This window comes from Drosophila takahashii, chromosome 3L, assembly GCF_030179915.1.
Source record: "Drosophila takahashii strain IR98-3 E-12201 chromosome 3L, DtakHiC1v2, whole genome shotgun sequence".
NCBI classification, from domain to species: domain Eukaryota; kingdom Metazoa; phylum Arthropoda; class Insecta; order Diptera; family Drosophilidae; genus Drosophila; species Drosophila takahashii.
In genome coordinates, this window is record NC_091680.1 from 9,467,561 (window position 1) to 9,485,458 (window position 17,898).

The following is a 17,898-nucleotide window of genomic DNA, read 5'->3' on the forward strand; positions in this document are numbered from 1 at the left end:
GACTTGTTTTAAAATATAATAGATGAATTAAAATTTTGGTTATATTTGAATTATTAAAATTATGATTTTAAATATTAACCTTAATTTTACTGTATCAAGAGAGTGTTTAACCCTTCGGTACCTGAAGCTATAAATTACTTTCTCATTTCTTGTAGTGATATTTTTCTTTTGACAGAGTCTGCTATAAAAACGCAAAATACTTGAGTCAACAGAAAATATTTAAGAATTCCAGACACGGCGTGTTTGCCTCTGATACACTTTGCACAATTACCTGGAAACCGCACAAGAGCAGCCCCGAAAGAAAGACACTCTCGGCTGCGATCGCTGGAGGAGTTCCTCCGGGGGTACATGAAAAAATACTGTCAACATTAGAAAGTAAGGCAAAGTCGAGCCAACAACTTTGCCGAAGATGTTCGATGAAATTGGTTTTGCAAGGGGAAAGAAATTGACCAAAAGTGAGCACTTTACCTGCCCAATTGGCGTTGTCCAAGTTGTCAGGACAGGAAGATCTTGGCTCCATCTTGCAGATAGCATGTGAAAGTACGCATAGAATGATGGAGCAGTGAAAATGGAAAATGCTTTGCGGCCACTCTTCCAACTTCCTGTAGAAAATCTAGTTGCTGGTCAGCAGAAAAAGAGAAGAAAATTGAAAGCAGAAACTGGTTCCCGCTGCGCAAGATATGAGTTCTTTGATCTAGAAGCTGTAAAAGGTTTTCCACAATAAAAGTCGCCATGTATCATGCTTTATATAGTAAATTGTATATTTAAATCGTGTTTATCCCCGCATTTTACATATACCGCAAACTCATTTCTTATCAGGGCTCTTGAAAACTCTTTGTCTTGTGTAATATTTGATGTTAACATTCTACTTACTTACTTGGTGCAAAGTTGTGATTTATTCTTTGTTAGTAACATTAAAATTTAGAGTTAAAGTTCGATTTTCGACAAGGTCGCACACACATACTCTCTCGTTAAGTTCTATATTTCTGTAAAATAGGTATGTTCATTTTGTTTTTCTTTGAAAAGTTGCTTGAATGCCTGGCTCTTCCTTAGCTTTATCACTCTACAGTTCAATATCTTATATTGGTGCGAGACAAAGTGCAATATTAATTTTAAATATATATATATATTTTGTTTTGTAAATATTTTGAGAGGGTCCTGATTGAACTCCGTCCTTGGATCAAAAACAATTAAAGCGTTTTGGCTGCATTTAGATGCGCTCTATAAAGGGTTTCCAAAAAATTAAAACACGCTTTGCTTAATTCCAAACACAAGTTGTTGAGAATCGTAATCAAAGCCTTCCTTCCAGTATACAAAACGCGATCTATATCCCTGATAGTGCCTCCTCGATCGGTGATGAACTAAAGCACAGCTCTGTTGGTTTGTCATTGTTAAGTATTATACTTGTTTATTTATTTAAACAAAAATGTGTAACTTAGGCAAACAAAAACACAAAATGATTTCTTGGCCTGCGATCGATAAAAGTTGTCAAAATTGTGGCCTGCAGAGCTCTTTCGCTTGGACTGAGATAGTTTAATTATATATAATACAATAAAATAAATATTAAACATAGGAATAAGAAATAAAGTTAGAAAGGGTTTTATTCATTCTGAAAGTATAGTGATCCTCCTATGCGAGCTCTTATCACTCCAAATATATGCGCATAGAATTGGCTATTTACTAGATCTTGGCTCTTTAGTTTGCATTAAAGACTTGCTATGAGTGGTTTTAGATTTCTTGTTTTGATTGTTTACTAAACACTAAACATTTCGTGTTATTTGTTACTTGGTTGCCGTTTGCTCTTGTAATTTCACTAAACTAATATTTAACATTTCATTACTTTCACACAATGCTCTTAACAATTTCGTCAGCAAAAAATCGTATCAAAGAGTCTGCATACGTTTCAATACAAAATATAATCGTAATTAATATTCATCGTCTCCATCTCCACCTCCTCACTATCGAGTCTGCACCTCTTTAGGTCGAAATCGCGTCGTTGAGCAGCGCGTTCAGCTCACGGATGTGCTGGGCCTTCGATCCTGTGGCGGTAGAGGCTCCGCAGGCACGACCAACATAGCTGTGGATAGTCAAAAAACTAGGTATTAGATGGGGATACTTGAGATATCGGACGGTAAGTTCACACAACATTCGGTTTTTGATTCGGTTAGACACGTGCACTAAACTTTAGTCTAGTTTCTTTGATTGGTTTTAGCACAGTTATGGCAAATGTTCAATGAAATGAGGGTTAAGCAAGCGCAGGGTATTAGATATATATAGATTAAAATGAAAAGAGATCTTAGGTCGAGAGTGGAGTTAAAAGGGAACCACACCGAACCCAAACATTGAAATGGACCCCTGAAAATAAGTAATTTCGTTTGAATCGGTATTGTAAATTCTCAAGCTTCGTTGAACAGCAAACTGCCTGGATTAGGATGGTATAAATATGAGATGTCAGCCTATAAGCACTAAAACTGCGCATTGTACATAGTTTCTTTGTGTGGTATATAAACAACACGTTGGACAAAAACATACAGGACGACTTGGATTAGATTTAAGCAGTTTAGATGTCGGGGTTAACTGTGGTTATCTCTTTCATGACGGGGACTTGTAAACAGCAATAAAAAGGGGAATTTTTCAAAATCAAATGCAAAACTTTCGAAACGCACGAGGTGCAAACAAAAACTCTGGACGGAAAAGTAAAACAGTGCTCTGGGATTAGAGGGTTAGATAGTTGAGTTGGAGTTAAGAGTAGTAAGTAGGGTTTAGTGTGTTGTTCTTTTTTCATCGGGGGACCATGAGGCGCTAGACCATGGAACAAACATCATGCCAAACAACAGAAATCAGAATCGCAATCGAGGAAACGGATAAAAACGGAAACGGGGGGACAAATGAAGAGTTAACGGAACTGAGAGTTAATTTCCGGTTGGTAGGATAGTTATATTGCAGATAGTAGTGGGTAGTAGATAGGTTGATTAGATAGATTAATTGTAGATATAGAGTTTATTGATCGCGCGCATCGTAGCAGAGCTGAGCTGAGCTGAGCTGGCCCTCTCACCTAATTTTGCGTCCGGTTTTCGCTATACGTCCGCCCGGAGCGGCCGCGATGCCCGCGGGCCTATTGAAATCGTGTCGTACGTTCTTTAAATCAAAGTGCTTGGCGGCATTAAAGTCACCGCCTAGGGTCACCGCCGGATCCTTAGGATCGCCGCCGTTCGAGTTCGAGGCGGCGAACATGCGACTCAGCCAGGGTTTCGAGTTAGAATCGGAATCGTTGGCGGTGGCGGATTCGTGATTAGTATGATCAGTAGTAGTGGTAGTATTGGTGGAGGAGGATTGCTCATCGCTTTGGCTGTAACAATAACACATACACAGAGAGAGAGAAAGAGAGAAAGGATTTGTTTTTGGTTGCTTTTCGTTTTCTTGGGTAGTTTCGAATTTTTTCAAATTTTTCTATTTTTCTTCAGGTTTTGCCAATTGCACGTACATATTTACACAACGAGTGGGTGGGATTTTGGGGGGGTTTTCGAAATAAAACACAACTGGTTTGCTCGTCTTTCACAAGTTTCGATTAGTAAAGAAAGATAACTCAGAGGTTAAACGAAATGATAATCATAAGAAGCCATGCAAAGTAATAATGGATAGGATGAAATATCGGATGGATGAAGCCAATTTGCTGATGGACTCGCTTGGAGAATTTTTAGCGATACAAATTTCAGTGATTCATTTTAGATTTGTGATTATAATGACTTGGATTTTCTTTTGCGGTGCTGGACATGCTCATCCAAACAAAAAGATAAATCAGAAGCGGATATCCGTTCGATGAGTGTGGTCGTGTTTGTGTAGAGGTGTTTCATCACTTATTGGGTCTAAGACTAGCTAATAAGATAGGTAGAGAGATATAAAGAGGTGGGAGCGTGATAAAAACCGCAGCTAGGAGGCAAGTGAGGGGTGATAGGAAGCTCTAAATAAATTAAAATAAGCCAAGGCCGTATGATACTTTTTCACTAATTAAAGAAGTGGTTTTAATATCTCATTATATCGTACGGCCCAGGCAGCTTAGAGAGATAGCGACAGCGATGAGGTATGAGAGTAAAATCAAATGATAGGTTAATGCAAAAGTAGTGAAACAATAGCAAAGGAGAGTAAGATATTCAGAGAATCAAAAGTAAAAAGAGATACAGTGCACGATGAGAATAGTGCACTCCATTGAAGGGATAAGAAGAAGCGAATCTGAGACTGAGAGAAAAACTGGGGCGTGAGGACTTAATCGGAGTGCTCCTGTCTCAGATGGGTGGATCCCTTTACTACTGGCACCTACCTGATGTCGCGGCTGTGGTTCAGGGCGGTGAGGAAACGAGGCTGCACGTAGGTCCAGCTGCCCTGGTTCTTGTGCTCCTCCTGGGCCCAAACGAGCTCGGCGTTCTTGTACAGATTGGCCTGCTCCTTGACCAGATCGAAGGGGAAGGGAGAGATCTGAACATAAAACAAGGGTTAGATAATGTTCCCAAAAGAAGTAGAACAATGGTGACTAACCTGCTCCACGCGCACGATGGCGACGTCGCTCTCCAGCTTCTTTTCCGTACGCGTCTTGGTCAGATCGTAGTAGACGCGGCCCGAGCAGAAGACGACCTTCTTCACGTTGCTGGGATTCTGGCCGGCGGGGCCGTTGTCGGGGATGATGCGCTGGAACTCGCTGCCCTCGCTCATCTCGCTGAAGGGACTCTTGGCCTCCGGGTGGCGCAGCAGCGACTTGGGCGTGCACAGGATGAGGGGCTTGCGGAAGGGCAAGGCGATCTGGCGGCGCAGGATGTGATAGTAGTTGGCGGGCGTCGAGCAGTTGGCCACGATCCAGTTGATGTCGTGCAGCTGTCGCACTCCGAACTCATCGGACTCCGGGGGGAAGTAGTCGGGATCGTCGCTGCTCATCTGCAGGAAGCGTTCGACGCGGCACGAGGAGTGCTCGGGTCCCATGCCCTCCATGCCGTGGGGCAGCAGCATCACCAGGCCCGACTGGCGCACCCACTTGGACTGACCGCTGGAGATGAACTGATCGATGATCGACTGGGCCGTGTTGCTGAAGTCACCGAACTGGGCCTCCCAGAGCACCAGGGCATTGGGATTGGTCATCGAGTAGCCGTGCTCGAAGCCGAGGACTGCATACTCCGACAGCGAGCTGTTGGAGACGGAGTAGGGCGCCTGATCCGGGTACATGTGCTGCAGCGAGTTGTAGGTGGCCTTGTCCACCAGCTGGTGGTGCAGCACGTGGTGACGGTGCGAGAAGGTGCCGCGCTCCACATCCTGTCCCGAGAGGCGTACGTGAATGCCCTCCTTCAGCAGGGAGCCGAAGGCCATGGCCTCGCCCAGAGCCCAATCGGCCATCTTGTCGTCCACCATGGCCTTGCGGGCGGCCAACACGCGCAGGAGACCCCTGGAAAAAGCAATCAGTAAATGAATATTCGAAGAAGTGATAGATGATCATGAGACCTCGGATTTTGCATATTTTTATAGGATAAAGATAGATCAATTCCGAAAACACCAAAGCTCCTTTCAATAAAAATTTAGTTTAAAAATAATGGCATTTTTTATTTCTTTTGCATATTTGCATAAAATGCAAATGCATAAAATATGCAAAGTATAAAATAAACTTATTGACCATTTCATAGCCAACCTAATTTACCCCAAGAAAATTGTTTGTTCCTTTTCGTCATTTCTAAGATATCTAATTTTTTCCCAAATTTAAGAAAACCCTATTTATATTTCCAAAAATAGTAAAAGGAACAGAATAGCTTATGGCCCTGTCGGCCAAACTACTCGTTTGAATTGCTCGCCGTGTTTACTAAAGGTTCGTTAAAAATTTGAGTAGTTGTCCGCATATATTTTGCATATTTTATGCATATTTTTTTCATATTTCCGATACGCATCCGAATTTATTACATTGGAAAAATATGACACCTACCTGGAAATGTTGGTAAAAATCGGACCAAAAATGTACAAATATGCAAAATTCGAAGTCTAATGATCATGACTCTTACTTGTGGATGACGAATTCAGCAGCGTTCGGAGGCGGCGACGAGAAGCGGTTGCCAATGTGGATGAGGGTCTCCTCCTTCACACCCGTGGGCGCCACCTTCAGGGGGTCCTTGCCCTCGAAGAAGCCGGACCAGGGCGAGTCGAGCCAGTCCTTGTACTTGACGTGCGTCTCGGTCTTGGCCAAAGCGAAGGCCTCCTCGCAAATGTTCTCGTACTTGGCGGCCACCGACTTGACCTCCTCGCCGGTGACGGTGCCCTCGGCAATCAGCTTGTCGGCATACAAATCCAAGCAGTTCTTGTGCTTGCGGATCTTCTGGTACATCAGCGGTTGCGTGAACATGGGCTCGTCGATCTCGTTGTGTCCGTTGCGTCGGTAGCCGACCAGATCAATAACGCAATCCTTGTGGAAAGTGGCACGCCACTCGGCAGCCACCTTGCACACATGCATCACGGCCTCGGGATCATCAGCATTGACGTGGAAAATGGGGGCATTGACCACACGAGCCACATCGGTACAGTAGGGCGAGGACCGCGAGAAGCGGGGATCGGTGGTGAAGCCGATCTGGTTGTTGGCCACCACGTGGATGGTGCCGTGGGTGGTGTAGTCGGGCAGATCCGACAGATGCATCGTCTCGTAGACAACGCCCTGGCCGCAGAAGGCGGCGTCGCCGTGGATCAGAATGGACATGACCTTCTTGCCCTCCTGGTCGCCGCGGTAGAACTGCTCGGCACGGGTCTTGCCCTGCACGACGGGATCGACGGCCTCCAGATGCGAAGGATTGGCCACGACGGCCAGGCGGATGTTCTTGTTTGTCACGCGGTTCAGGCGCTCGATGTAGGTGCCCAAATGGTACTTGACATCACCGGAACCCTGGAAAGGAAAACCTTTAAGTATTTCTTTTGATAACTCTCTCGTATTTCACTCACATCATCAGCAGCCTCCAGACCAGCGAACTGGGTGAAGATCTGGTTCAAGGGCTTGCGGCACACATTGGCCAAGGTGTTGAGACGTCCACGATGGGGCATGCCCATGATGACCGACTCCACGCCCAGCTCGGTGGACACATCGATGATCTCCTTGAGGGCCGGGATCATGATCTCGCAGCCCTCCAGACCGAAACGCTTCTCGGAGGAGTACTTCTTGGCCAGGAAGGCCTCGAAGCCGGTGGCACGGGTCAAACGGGCCAGGATCAGGCGCTTCTCCTCGGGCGAGAAGTTCAGCACGCCGGGGGTCTCGAAACGCTTGCGGATCCAGTTGCACTGCTCCAGGGAGTTGATGAACATGAACTCCACGCCGATCTTGTTGCAGTAGACGTTCTCCAGGCGGTTCAGGATTTCCCTTTGGAGAATAAGAAGATATTAGTTAAGGGTTTTGAAACTAAAGATGATTTACTCACTTCAGCGGCAAGGAGGCCTCATCGCCTCCAATGAAGGTGGTGCTGGGAAGCTTGAACTGGCGCTCCATGTCCTGCTCGCCTGTATTTATTTATTGTGCAGAGGGTGGGAAGTCAAGACTTTAGTAAGGGGTTCTTAATGGCGGTGTTATAATGGGGAGTTAGTAAACTGTAGGCGGCAAATGTTGGTTTGAAATTCGGAGTGTAATGATTTTTGTTTCTTCTATTCGGAGGTGTTTTGTACATAGTACATTGGGTTCGGATGCTCATGCTCTCATCTCGGTTCTTCACTGGTTTCTCACTTGGACATTTAACTGGACATGCATTAGACACTATCGGTGGTAACTGATATTTTCATTTCTAATGGACTCGTAATCACTTCACTCGCAATCAGACTAAAAGGGGCTTATCAATCGATTTCCCATCGTTTGGCTTGTGAAAAACAAAACAATCATGCAATTTACTGATGACATAATAATCGAAACGTTAAGATAGCTAATATTTAAACTTATTGGCACGACATCCAAGGAAAAGCAATAAAAGTAATGAGGTAGAAGTGTGCAAACAATGTAACACAAAGTTATTGGCAATATATAGCGCATATTTACTTGGTTCTATATATCATTGGATACATTTGTGTGGTTGGTTGGATTTGATATTCGAGATTTTGATGCCGGGGATCGTGTGTGCGGGTGAAAGATAGATAGAACGTCACTAACACAATATTCGGTTTTAAGGTACATATTTACAAATCAAGGTTAAGGAACTCAAACTGGGTATGTTCTGGTGTTTCGACCAACGCCGGATTTACTTACCAAAACTGAAATTAGCGTAAATGGATTTCGTCGAGGAGTTGCCAGGCAATTCTGGTGTATTAATTTCGAGTGGATCGAGGTGAGCAATATTATGTCCTCGAATCTAACGTGTCAGTATTGGGTGGTTGGTGGTGGTGTTGGTGGTGGTAGTATTAACAATGTTTTCGGATTTGAATTGGTTCGGTTTCGATTTGTTTTTAGGTTTTCACAACACACACATAGTACAAAGAGAGAGAATTTGGAATATTTGGTTTTAAACATTGTTCGAGACGATTGGCGGTTTCGGTTTGAGTTTCGATTGCAGTTTGTGTTTTCGATTTGGTTACATTTAGGTTAGGAAGCGGTTATATAAAAATAAAGGAAAAGAAAATAATCAATTAAAATTATAGAATAGATATGGCTTAAACAAAAACAGATACAAGTCCTCAGCGCACGAACACAAAATAAAGCGAACACTAAAAGCTTCGACAGGATCAGTAGACGATGATCGGTGGATGGCAATGTTTTCGGATTCCAAGTGTTAATCGAGGATCGGTGGGACAGAGTGCAGAAACAGAAACGGAAACAGAGAGATATGGAACTGGGGTGCCGAGAGATAGAGAATAGACAGGATGCTTAACTGTAGGTCTTAACGCTTAACTCTTAACTGAAAGATACGAACTTCGAGAAAGCCAAACACCAAAGGTTACTTACAGAAAGTCTTATAAATCTGAACGAAACTCGCTAACTTAATCCTAAGCTGGGACTGTTTCCCTTCCTCATCAACTCCGAATTTCATTTAACTTTAAGCACGAGTTATTTTCAGAACCAATTGCGTATGTTTTTTTGGGTGTTTAACTTAGTTTCTAGGTGGGCGAGTGGGTAGTAGCGGGATGGTGCAAACGGGTTTGGGGTTGAGTGGTGCGACTAGGGGTTAAATGAGAGAGAGAGAGTTCTGTAAAAGGAATTTACCAAACAAAAACCCAGAATGCTGCCTGAGCACATCTTCGTTAGCACGACGTGCTAGCCCATCCTTGCAGACGGTTTTTTCGCGAGTCAAAATTCCCATCGGATCCAGATCAGATGCCAAATGACCTCGTGACTATATGCGGTACGTACATATCGTAGATAGATTGGTTGATTAAATGTAATAGGTGTACAGGGTAGATCAAAGGACTTAGGTATATCAAGTTAAATGTGAACGCCAGGAAGTTATCGTATGGCTTTAGTAACTCAAACAATGGAAACCAGCTACAAATCAACGGGCTTAAATTTACCAAAAATCTATGTCATGTGCAAATTAAGAAAATAACTCCTTTTTTGGCAATAAAATTAGAACACCTTCTTTGATTATATCTTAGGCTTAAATAACTTATGAGAAATGGTGCAAACAAATGTGACCAATCCCCCCCAGCAATTACTACTTGGTGAACCGGAATGGAAGTGATCGAACAGAAAACCAAACTACTCATGAATGTCTAACTCTATGGAGATTGTGGATGGCGTGGGAGGTCGACAAAGTATTTTCTAAACTACCATGACAACTGGATTCGGAATGAACTGGTCTTGGGAAATGCACAAGTATGGACACACATAACTGGGGCAAAGGCAACTCTAGTAATCATAATCTAAACATAAACATTAACTGAACCTAGGAGAACGAAACAAAAAGCGCCAACGAATACGAATACGATCCGCGATGGCTGTGGCTGCAATCTCCACCGTTCGACTGGGAACCAAGCGGTCGAGCCAGCACGAGCCGACCTACCTGGTAGCTCCTGATGATGGCCTGGACGGCCAGATGGTCGTCGATGGTCTTGGAGTCGGGCGCAGCGCCGGAGACGGCTCCTCCGAAGTTGAAGGCGGTCAGCGGCAGGGTGTTGGCCTGCACGGGTGCCAGGTTCGGCGGGCTGACGTAGCTGTTGCTGCGGAAGTACGCATCCCAGGACTGAAATTAAGAGGGATTTTAATTTTAATATCATTATATATAATTAATATATAGTTTTAGAAAATATAAGGACAACGTTTTATACGATCCGCCTTACAAACATGTAAAGAAGAGATATATAATGTGGATTCAAGTTTCTTTTAGGAAGACAGAAGTGGAAATATTAAATGTTCACTAAAATGCATTTTTCATTTGGTAATAAATGCTTGATTTTTAAGACCCCAAATCTTAAATCATTTTAAATAAAGGATTTTACTGACTTTTTATGATAAATAAATAAATGTATCCGCATCAAAAACAAACATAAATAACCGAAAAAATACTCTCTTTTAGAAACTGGTTGTAAGTCGACTCATAACCGGAATTATCAATCGATTTTTGGCGGATCATATCCCTTTTTTAACAGATATACTTACGGTGTGCACGGAAGTGGGATCCCGCAGCCAGGCGTTGTACATCTCCTCCACATAGGAGGCGGTGCTGCCGTTGGCAAAAGGTTCGGCAGCCGCGGAGTTGTAGGTGCGCACAGCGGCCGCTGCAGTTACCTTGGCCATCTGAAAGATTATATTATTATTTCGATTATTTTTAAGATCTCCATTGACTAGACTCACCTGCTGACTGCTGCTGCTCTTGAGCAGCCATGTGGCGAAGTTCTTGTGTGCCATCGGCGACAAGGCCAGGCTGAAGGCTGTGTGGGCTCTATGCATTTTGTAGCTTTACAAAATAGAACTGAAACGAAAGGCGAGAGACAATCTTTAGTGGGGATCTTATCAGGGGACTATTATATCACTTGCGACTGATTAATCGATGGTGCTTTTGTTGACAAACAAGTCACCACCCCCTAAACACCGAACCCCTGACCCTCGGCTGCTGTAAGTGCGATAAGATAGCCTAGAAGTTTTTACGTCATGGTCATGTTCTATGTTTTTTAACTGTGTCACCGATCAAAACTTGTTGCCAGGCGGTTAACGGGCTAGTTATGAAATTCCCGCACGAAACAAGTTCACAGAACAGGGGGAGTTGGGGGACTTTATCGAGTGGAATTTACATACGTCTGAAGCCGGACTAGACTGCTGGGAAAGCACACGTGATGCGGTACGCCTGCTGATTCCGCCGATGACGTCAAACTAACGTGGGCTGGTTTCGACCGTCCGCTCGTCTTTTTGATAATCAGCCAAGAAATGGCGGAGATACTTTGGCCCCCAAATATAATGGTGAAATGGGTTTTATATGCAGGAAAAGAGAGAGGAGGAGAAGCAGCTGCTTTTTGCGCAGTTTATTCGTTTCCCAACTTTTAATCAGTTGTGAATATTTGCCCCGGGCCTTTTGTTTGCCATCTCCGAATCATTTCTTGGCCGAAACGAGTTTGCCCAGATAAGCGTTAAAACGTCAAGTGTGAATGTCCCGGGGTCGGAGTAATAAATTCCTGCGGTTTAAATTCCGTGACTAAACGCAGAAGCCTCTAGACGCCTGTAGATTGATAAGATGGCTGGTAAACCGGCCTCCAATCCCGATCATGCCACGCCAGCACTTCCAGAATTTGTCAAATTATTAATCAAATTATTAGCGATAGGGCCGCGCGTGCGGATGTCGTAATTGGATCCCTATCTAAAGTCGTGCAAAAAAAAATATATACAAATTGAAATTCGGAATGGGAACCCAAAGGGGCAAGGAAGGCGTGGCCAGGTCACATGTCTTATCGACGAACGCATGCTGCCCAGACGATCCGAATCAAATGATTACAAAACGCTGGCCCCCAGACATGAGAAAAAAGGAAAGAAAGACAACAATTGGAACGGCTAACCGGTTTGGAGCGGTCAAAGTTAAGTATTTGAAAGTGCAGCACTCGGGGTTTTCAATTTTGTAATAGTTACAGTTACAGATGCATTTACAGCCCCTTTGAGGCAATAATTCAATTTAGTTTCTTTCAGTGTTTATCATCTGTTTGCTTGTTTAGCGCTGGCGCTTTTCGTCTACTGCTTTCCCTGCAATTATATTCTGCTCGACGTCGTCGCCGATGTTACGAAAACACATTACATAAGTGCAAAAAACAGAGACTCGCGTGAGAGCAGCCAGATATTAGAATGTAGAATGCCCAGATGGAGCTAATTAGTGTGAAATGGCTCGCTCGGTGAGTCTGCAGTTCCACAATTCGTAGCATGACTGGAAAAATCCATTTAATTTTGATGTTTTAGGGGGGGATGGCCATCGAAAATCCGACTCTATATATACACTGCACTGCGGCGGAATAAAAAACCGTATAATATATGCGGTGCGACTGCTCCAAAAACCAACCGAATATATGTACTCGTCGTACTCGTATCCGTATCTCGCAGATACGCGGCAAACGTTTGTTCGTGCTGAGTGCTGCGCGTCGACTGAAGCGAAAATACAAAAGCGACCGCCTTCGAGAGTGAAATACAAAATTTAGAAATCGAATTTTTGCTCTTCACCAAGCGACGGACCGCCGAGCGGGGTGAAAAATTGGAAGGAAAACACAGAGTGTGTGATAAAAAAGAAACACACACTCAAAACGGGCACATGACAACTCGGCGTTGTATCTTTATCTTCTGGCAAAAGGGGGTTTGGTCTTCGATCGCCGATCGGCGGACCTGATAACAGCCAGGTACATAATGCATATATCGGCCGTACTTCCTCCGCTTATCTAACCACCCCGCCTCCTGTATTTTCCCCATCGCCTGCGTATTTATAGCCCGAATTTGTTTACAACAATCCCAAAGTCCGATCGTCAGCCGGCTGAGTGTTTGAAAAAATGCCGCCCACACAGTCGTCAAAAAGAGAAAGAGGAGGTGGAATTAGAGAGTGAAAGAGGTAAGGTATGCATACAGAAAAATAATATCCAAAATACAACAATACAGCTTGTTTATCGCATAACACCGAGGGCAGAATGAGAGCTTCAAAAGAAATATACATAAATATTTTTATAATTTATTATTTAAATTATTATAGGTCATTACTAAAAATTCTACTAAATAATATTATTTTATTATATGCAGTATAACTTTATTTCTCGCTGTGCATCTAATAGGTCAGGCCAAGTGGAAGTGAATATGTGCGTGTGTATCGATTACTTTTCCGCTAATCAATAAAGTTTCAAGTTCACAAACGAGTCACGTTAACTTAACAATTTACCTCGAGAGCGGGTGCGAAAAAACGAACAGTTGAAGAGCACCGAACCTTTAAACACTCTTAAAGGTTAATAGTGAGATTATACTCAGGAGCACACAAATATCATGGAAAACTTGAAATGGTTCGTGGAAATTTCACAAAGTTTAATTCCTGTGTTATTAAAAATGAATACAAGATTTTTCTGTGGAAAAATTTATCTGATAACGAGTTAAGGAAATTACTATTAATAGATCCACAAAATAATAAAAACTCTTTTCAGCTTATGCTAAACACGGAAATGCCTTGTGGCGGTAAGGAAAGGACTGTTTTATTATTATTTCCATTGGGATTATTCTTCTAGGACTAATTTTGTAATTCCCAATTGAAAATTATTAATCTTTCCGAAAGGTAAAAGAATAGGTTTTTTGGAAGTAAACTTCTCTTTTTATGTGACAATACTTGTAATAAATTACGATAACATAATAAGGAAAATTAAATGTGGTTTGACTTTCTAATAATAGCCAAGTGACCTTTTAAATAACCCACAAGTTATGATGCCCCATAAAAGGGTATAAGAAGGTAAATAAGGAGCAATCAATAAGGTTGGAAGCCTTGCTTAGCGGGTCCAAAAACCTGCCTGCAACTGCATTCCATTGAAAACCCTAGACGAGCCCCCAGAAAGAAGAAGAGAGGGCCAATAGCATGAGGTAATTGAAGAGTGTCCAAAGGAGGGGGGTGGGGGAGGGGAATAGTACTACTACGGGGGTTACTATTCCCGATCTGCCGCCTTTGCAGCTGGCTTATGATAGGTTGTGGCGGATGTGCCACTTCGGTCTGCAGCTAAATCTAGTTGTGCTTCCCCAGACAATGCGGCCGCTCGCTTTCTTTGCGTTTTTATCTTTTATTTTTTGATTGATGATTCATTTGGCGGTCGGAGAAAAAGCACACGCGGCACTCGCTCAATTGCGTCATCAATGCGCCACCAAGTTAATTTTACAAAATCACATGTGACGTCGCCGCTTGTTTTGCATTGCGAAATTTCACTTTTCTTTTGCGGGGCAACCGGCGCAAGCGCTTTTCCGCCAAAGAGCCGCCCACCTGCACTTTTCATTATATGCATTATATAAGAACAGTCCTTGAGCTTATCTCGGGGGAAAACCACTGAAAAATTCCCATTTAAAGCCCGCATCCTGCACTTTTCCGAAAGGAGAACACGCGGCTGGGGCATATTGATCGCAGAAACGCTGGTGGTAATTCCTGGAATTCCACATGATTGAAAAGCGGACCTCGAAAGTGGGCCAAGAGAAAAGCACGCGAAATACGGGTTTTCCGGAAGTGGCAGTATTAGCACTATGTCGCCCATCACCCAGAGCATTTTTACGAATTTTACCGCACTTAATTTGCTTAAAACTAGTTAAAAGTTGAAATATTTACGTTTTTACAGCCGAAAACTTTATGCGTTAGTGGTGGGTCGAATATATCGATATTAAATCGTTTGTATGCTTTTCAGAAGACTTTTATCGTTTTCATGGCATTGGTAAAACTTATCTACATGACAAATGTGACAGAAGATGGCGCCACTTCCGCAAAATCCATGTAAAATATATGTAGAAATTTTTCAAAAATTTGAAATGTTTTTCGTTTTATTCGTTTTGGGAATCTAAATCTGTGAATAAGAAAGTAGCAATAAGACTGCTAATCGTGCCCAAATAAATGCATGTATGAAAGTTTGAATAATCGACTATTTAGGACTGGAACATACTATCATTTTGAAAATTACAAGTGTATTACCTTTGTTAAATCAAGGGGAAAGCCTATTCCAACCACCCATTCATCATAACCGATACAAACTGGAATTCAACTTGCACTAAACATTTATTCGCGAAGCACACTAGACACACTGAGTAACTAATTAATATCTGCTGTATTGATCCAGACAGTAGCCGGTAATTTGGTCGGATATGCAGTCGAAGACATCAAAAGCCAGATCGCAGCTTTCACCTTTCTTGGGCAGCTCCTTGCGGTTCACTTCGTACCGGGCGGTCATTGTCCGGAGGCAGAGGTTCACGGACCGCAGCGTGGCCATGAAGAACCCGTGCTCGTGGACGCCCTCGGAGTAAAAGTGGACCAGTCCGTCCAGGGTGGGCCAACCCTTCTGGTCGATGGCGTTATTCTTGGCGTATACGCAATGCAGCAGGCACTGAAAATGTAAAGAAGTTACTTGTAAAGTCAAATTGTATTTAAAACCGGATTAAAATATTTGAAAATTTAATGCACCGTAAAAAAAGGTTAAAAAATGAAATTTCTTAATATTTTAATAGTTTATTATATATGCTCAATATTTAAAATACATTTTTTTTAACGGTTAAAAAACCCATTTAAAAGGGAATAAAATATTCATTATTATTATTAATCATATATTTCAGATGATATTTTCAATTATAAAGATAAATTGTCACAAAAATTTGTGATGTGTTAAGGTGAATTATTCGAAAATACTTATAAAAACCATAATCAAACTTAAGGCTTGGTACTCAACCCAACAAAAAGTCGTCCAAATCAAAAAACTTCGTATGAAAAACAACGTCAAAAAATTTTGTTTCATATGAAGTTTTTGTTTTGGACGACTTTTTGTTGAGTACTAGCCCTAACTTGGAACACAGACTGCTATTTTTCTTTCTGTGTAGGAAGTAGAGGGCAATATGCACATTCAATTTGCTGATGCATAAAGCCAGCTAATGTGTATTAAGTGCCGCCATAAAGTGCGCTTTTCAGCCATCAAATTCAGCATTGCTGGAGGTGTGCGAAAAATCTCCGCCGGAGGCGTGTGATTTTGAATGCATCTGAAAATGCATTCGCATCTGCGGCAGCGCTTTTCTTTCGATTGTCTAATAACCCTGACTTTAGGCTTTGCTGGCTGAGCTAAAGTGGGGGTTTTGCCAATTGTTTCTTGGGCTGCCATTGAACTTAATTGAGCGTCGCTTTTGCATTTCATTAACACGAGAAGAAAAGCGATCTACAAGTCTGACTAGAATATAACTATATACTTACTCCCGCAATGCGTTTGTCTTCCAGAGGCACCAAAGTGGGATGGTAAATGCCCGAACTGGCCACATCCAGACGTCGGATGTTCTTCATAAGTCGGGCAATATGGCGATGTGGTTCGGGCTCATCGTAGACTATATACTCGTACTGACTGATGTTGGGGGGCTGATCGATGGAGGAAGAGCCTCCTGGGACAGATGGCCAGATAAAGTCGATGGAGTCATCGTTGGGATCAACGGGCGGTTGTTTGTGGGACACCTGCTCTTTGAGTATCTCATAGGCCTCTATTTTGGGAAAATCTTTTAATATTTAATAACCGATCCTAACTGATTTTCAGGACCCACCATTAACCAACTTATTGCGCACCTCATCCTGGCACTCGTTTATCACCGACTCCACTTTCCTCGCAGTTCTGGGTGGATTCAGGCACTTGGCCTTCTTCGTCTCGAAGCGAATTAGATATTCCACCGCCTCGATCGATGCGATAACCACACTCGAGATATATAACAGTTGTGTAATCCTCATGACTGCGATTAATTGGCCAAACCGAACCGAACTGAACGCCTGGGCTGCTGTCAAATGAATGTCCCCCGAAGAAGTGGCCGCGATGAAAACGAAAGCATTTTCACTTTTACCCAGCCAACCTGGCAGGATGGCCCACACTTATGAATTTCCAGTTTTTCCATGTTTTGCTCTATGGGTATGTGGTTCAATGGCAAGCGGTAAACAACTGCCACAACTGGTTGCACATTTCCCATGCGTGCCGAGCAGTCCGTTAGAAACTTGTCCTTAAAGCCCCGCGACCACATGCCTTTGAACATGGTCATTGGCAGCAGCTATATATCATAGCTCTCCGATCGCATTAGGTTTCGTTCCATTGTCTCTGCGGTTGCGATTCAGAACGCACTCGCTCCGATTGAGCGAACAATTAACCGATGGGTGGGCCTCAGGAAAACTTCCGCCTTCTGCCCAATTTGCATTTATAGCCAAAAAAACAGGGAAAATATAAAACCACCATTAAGATTATCAAAGGCGGTAGTGGATATGGGCTGGACTGGACCCATAAACCATAAACCATAAGCCGAATCAGAGGCAGCCAAGCGGAGGGCCTGACATCCCCAAGAGCCCAGAGTCTAGAACCCAGAACAATGGCCAATAACTGTACTTGGAAGGGGCCATCTGAGTAGCTAATTACGCTTCATTAAAATGCCCAAGATCCTAGGCGGAAATTGTCATAAGGTTCTCTTCCAGCCGTCGGGTAATTGCCTTTAATTGCATAGCTGGCCGAAAATTGCTAAGACACTGACCTAGACTCGCTCTGGATCGAATTGGTAATAAGCCGAGTCCGGCTAACGGGGCAATGGAAATGGGAAAATTGAAAATTCAATACCCCAGCGCTGAAGTTCAATGTTCAGTGATTCTTAGAGAGAGAAAGATTTATAGAGCTGGAGGGGGGAAATTGTCAACAGGAAGCTGAGCTCTCCAGGTTGCAAACTTCGGGGAACAAGAACAACGTGAGCTAATTGACAGACAGCTACACAGGCACGATTTTCCATTT

General features: G+C 43.1%; 2 protein-coding genes across 9 annotated transcripts; both read right to left on the reverse strand.

Annotated features, from left to right (window-relative positions):
* Positions 1-1,377: 1,377 nt before the first annotated feature.
* Positions 1,378-14,796, reverse strand: Ogdh (oxoglutarate dehydrogenase Nc73EF). Of its 8 annotated transcripts, none has more exons than XM_017144354.3 (12): positions 14,730-14,796; positions 10,778-10,895; positions 10,583-10,720; positions 9,987-10,166; positions 9,191-9,320; positions 7,428-7,506; positions 6,958-7,369; positions 6,033-6,901; positions 4,534-5,428; positions 4,319-4,473; positions 3,056-3,349; positions 1,378-2,077 (listed from the first exon to the last, which is right to left on the reverse strand). In XM_017144354.3, the coding sequence occupies exons 2-12, from the start codon at positions 10,871-10,873 to the stop codon at positions 1,978-1,980; spliced, it is 3,348 nt and encodes a 1,115-aa protein (XP_016999843.2). In that variant the 5' UTR covers positions 10,874-10,895; positions 14,730-14,796; the 3' UTR covers positions 1,378-1,977. The 8 variants fall into 8 exon arrangements, with proteins under 8 accessions (XP_016999843.2, XP_070072079.1, XP_016999842.2 ...); XM_070215978.1 differs by lacking the exon at positions 14,730-14,796 and adding an exon at positions 14,686-14,709; XM_017144353.3 differs by lacking the exon at positions 14,730-14,796 and adding an exon at positions 12,462-12,589.
* Positions 14,797-15,069: 273 nt separating this feature from the next.
* On the reverse strand, positions 15,070-16,865 carry Obp73a (Odorant-binding protein 73a). The gene is made up of 3 exons (XM_017144231.3): positions 16,685-16,865; positions 16,347-16,624; positions 15,070-15,495 (listed from the first exon to the last, which is right to left on the reverse strand). Exons 1-3 carry the CDS (start codon positions 16,863-16,865, stop codon positions 15,208-15,210), a joined length of 747 nt encoding a protein of 248 aa, XP_016999720.2. The 3' UTR covers positions 15,070-15,207.
* Positions 16,866-17,898: the final 1,033 nt, after the last annotated feature.

Excerpts from the sequence above, each read along its gene's own strand:
- Obp73a (XM_017144231.3), bottom strand. The coding sequence starts at position 16,865 with ATGAGGATTACACAACTGTTATATATCTCGAGTGTGGTTATCGCATCG. Across the intron at positions 16,625-16,684 it reads GCGCAATAAGTTGGTTAATG|AGGCCTATGAGATACTCAAA; the intron begins GTGGGTCCTGAA and ends TTCCCAAAATAG. Across the intron at positions 15,496-16,346 it reads AAGACAAACGCATTGCGGGA|TGCCTGCTGCATTGCGTATA; the intron begins GTAAGTATATAG and ends TTACATTTTCAG.
- Ogdh (XM_017144354.3), bottom strand. The coding sequence starts at position 10,873 with ATGCATAGAGCCCACACAGCCTTCAGCCTGGCCTTGTCGCCGATGGCA. Across the intron at positions 3,350-4,318 it reads AACCACAGCCGCGACATCAG|CCAAAGCGATGAGCAATCCT; the intron begins GTAGGTGCCAGT and ends TTATTGTTACAG. Across the intron at positions 2,078-3,055 it reads AAAACCGGACGCAAAATTAG|CTATGTTGGTCGTGCCTGCG; the intron begins GTGAGAGGGCCA and ends GACTATCCACAG.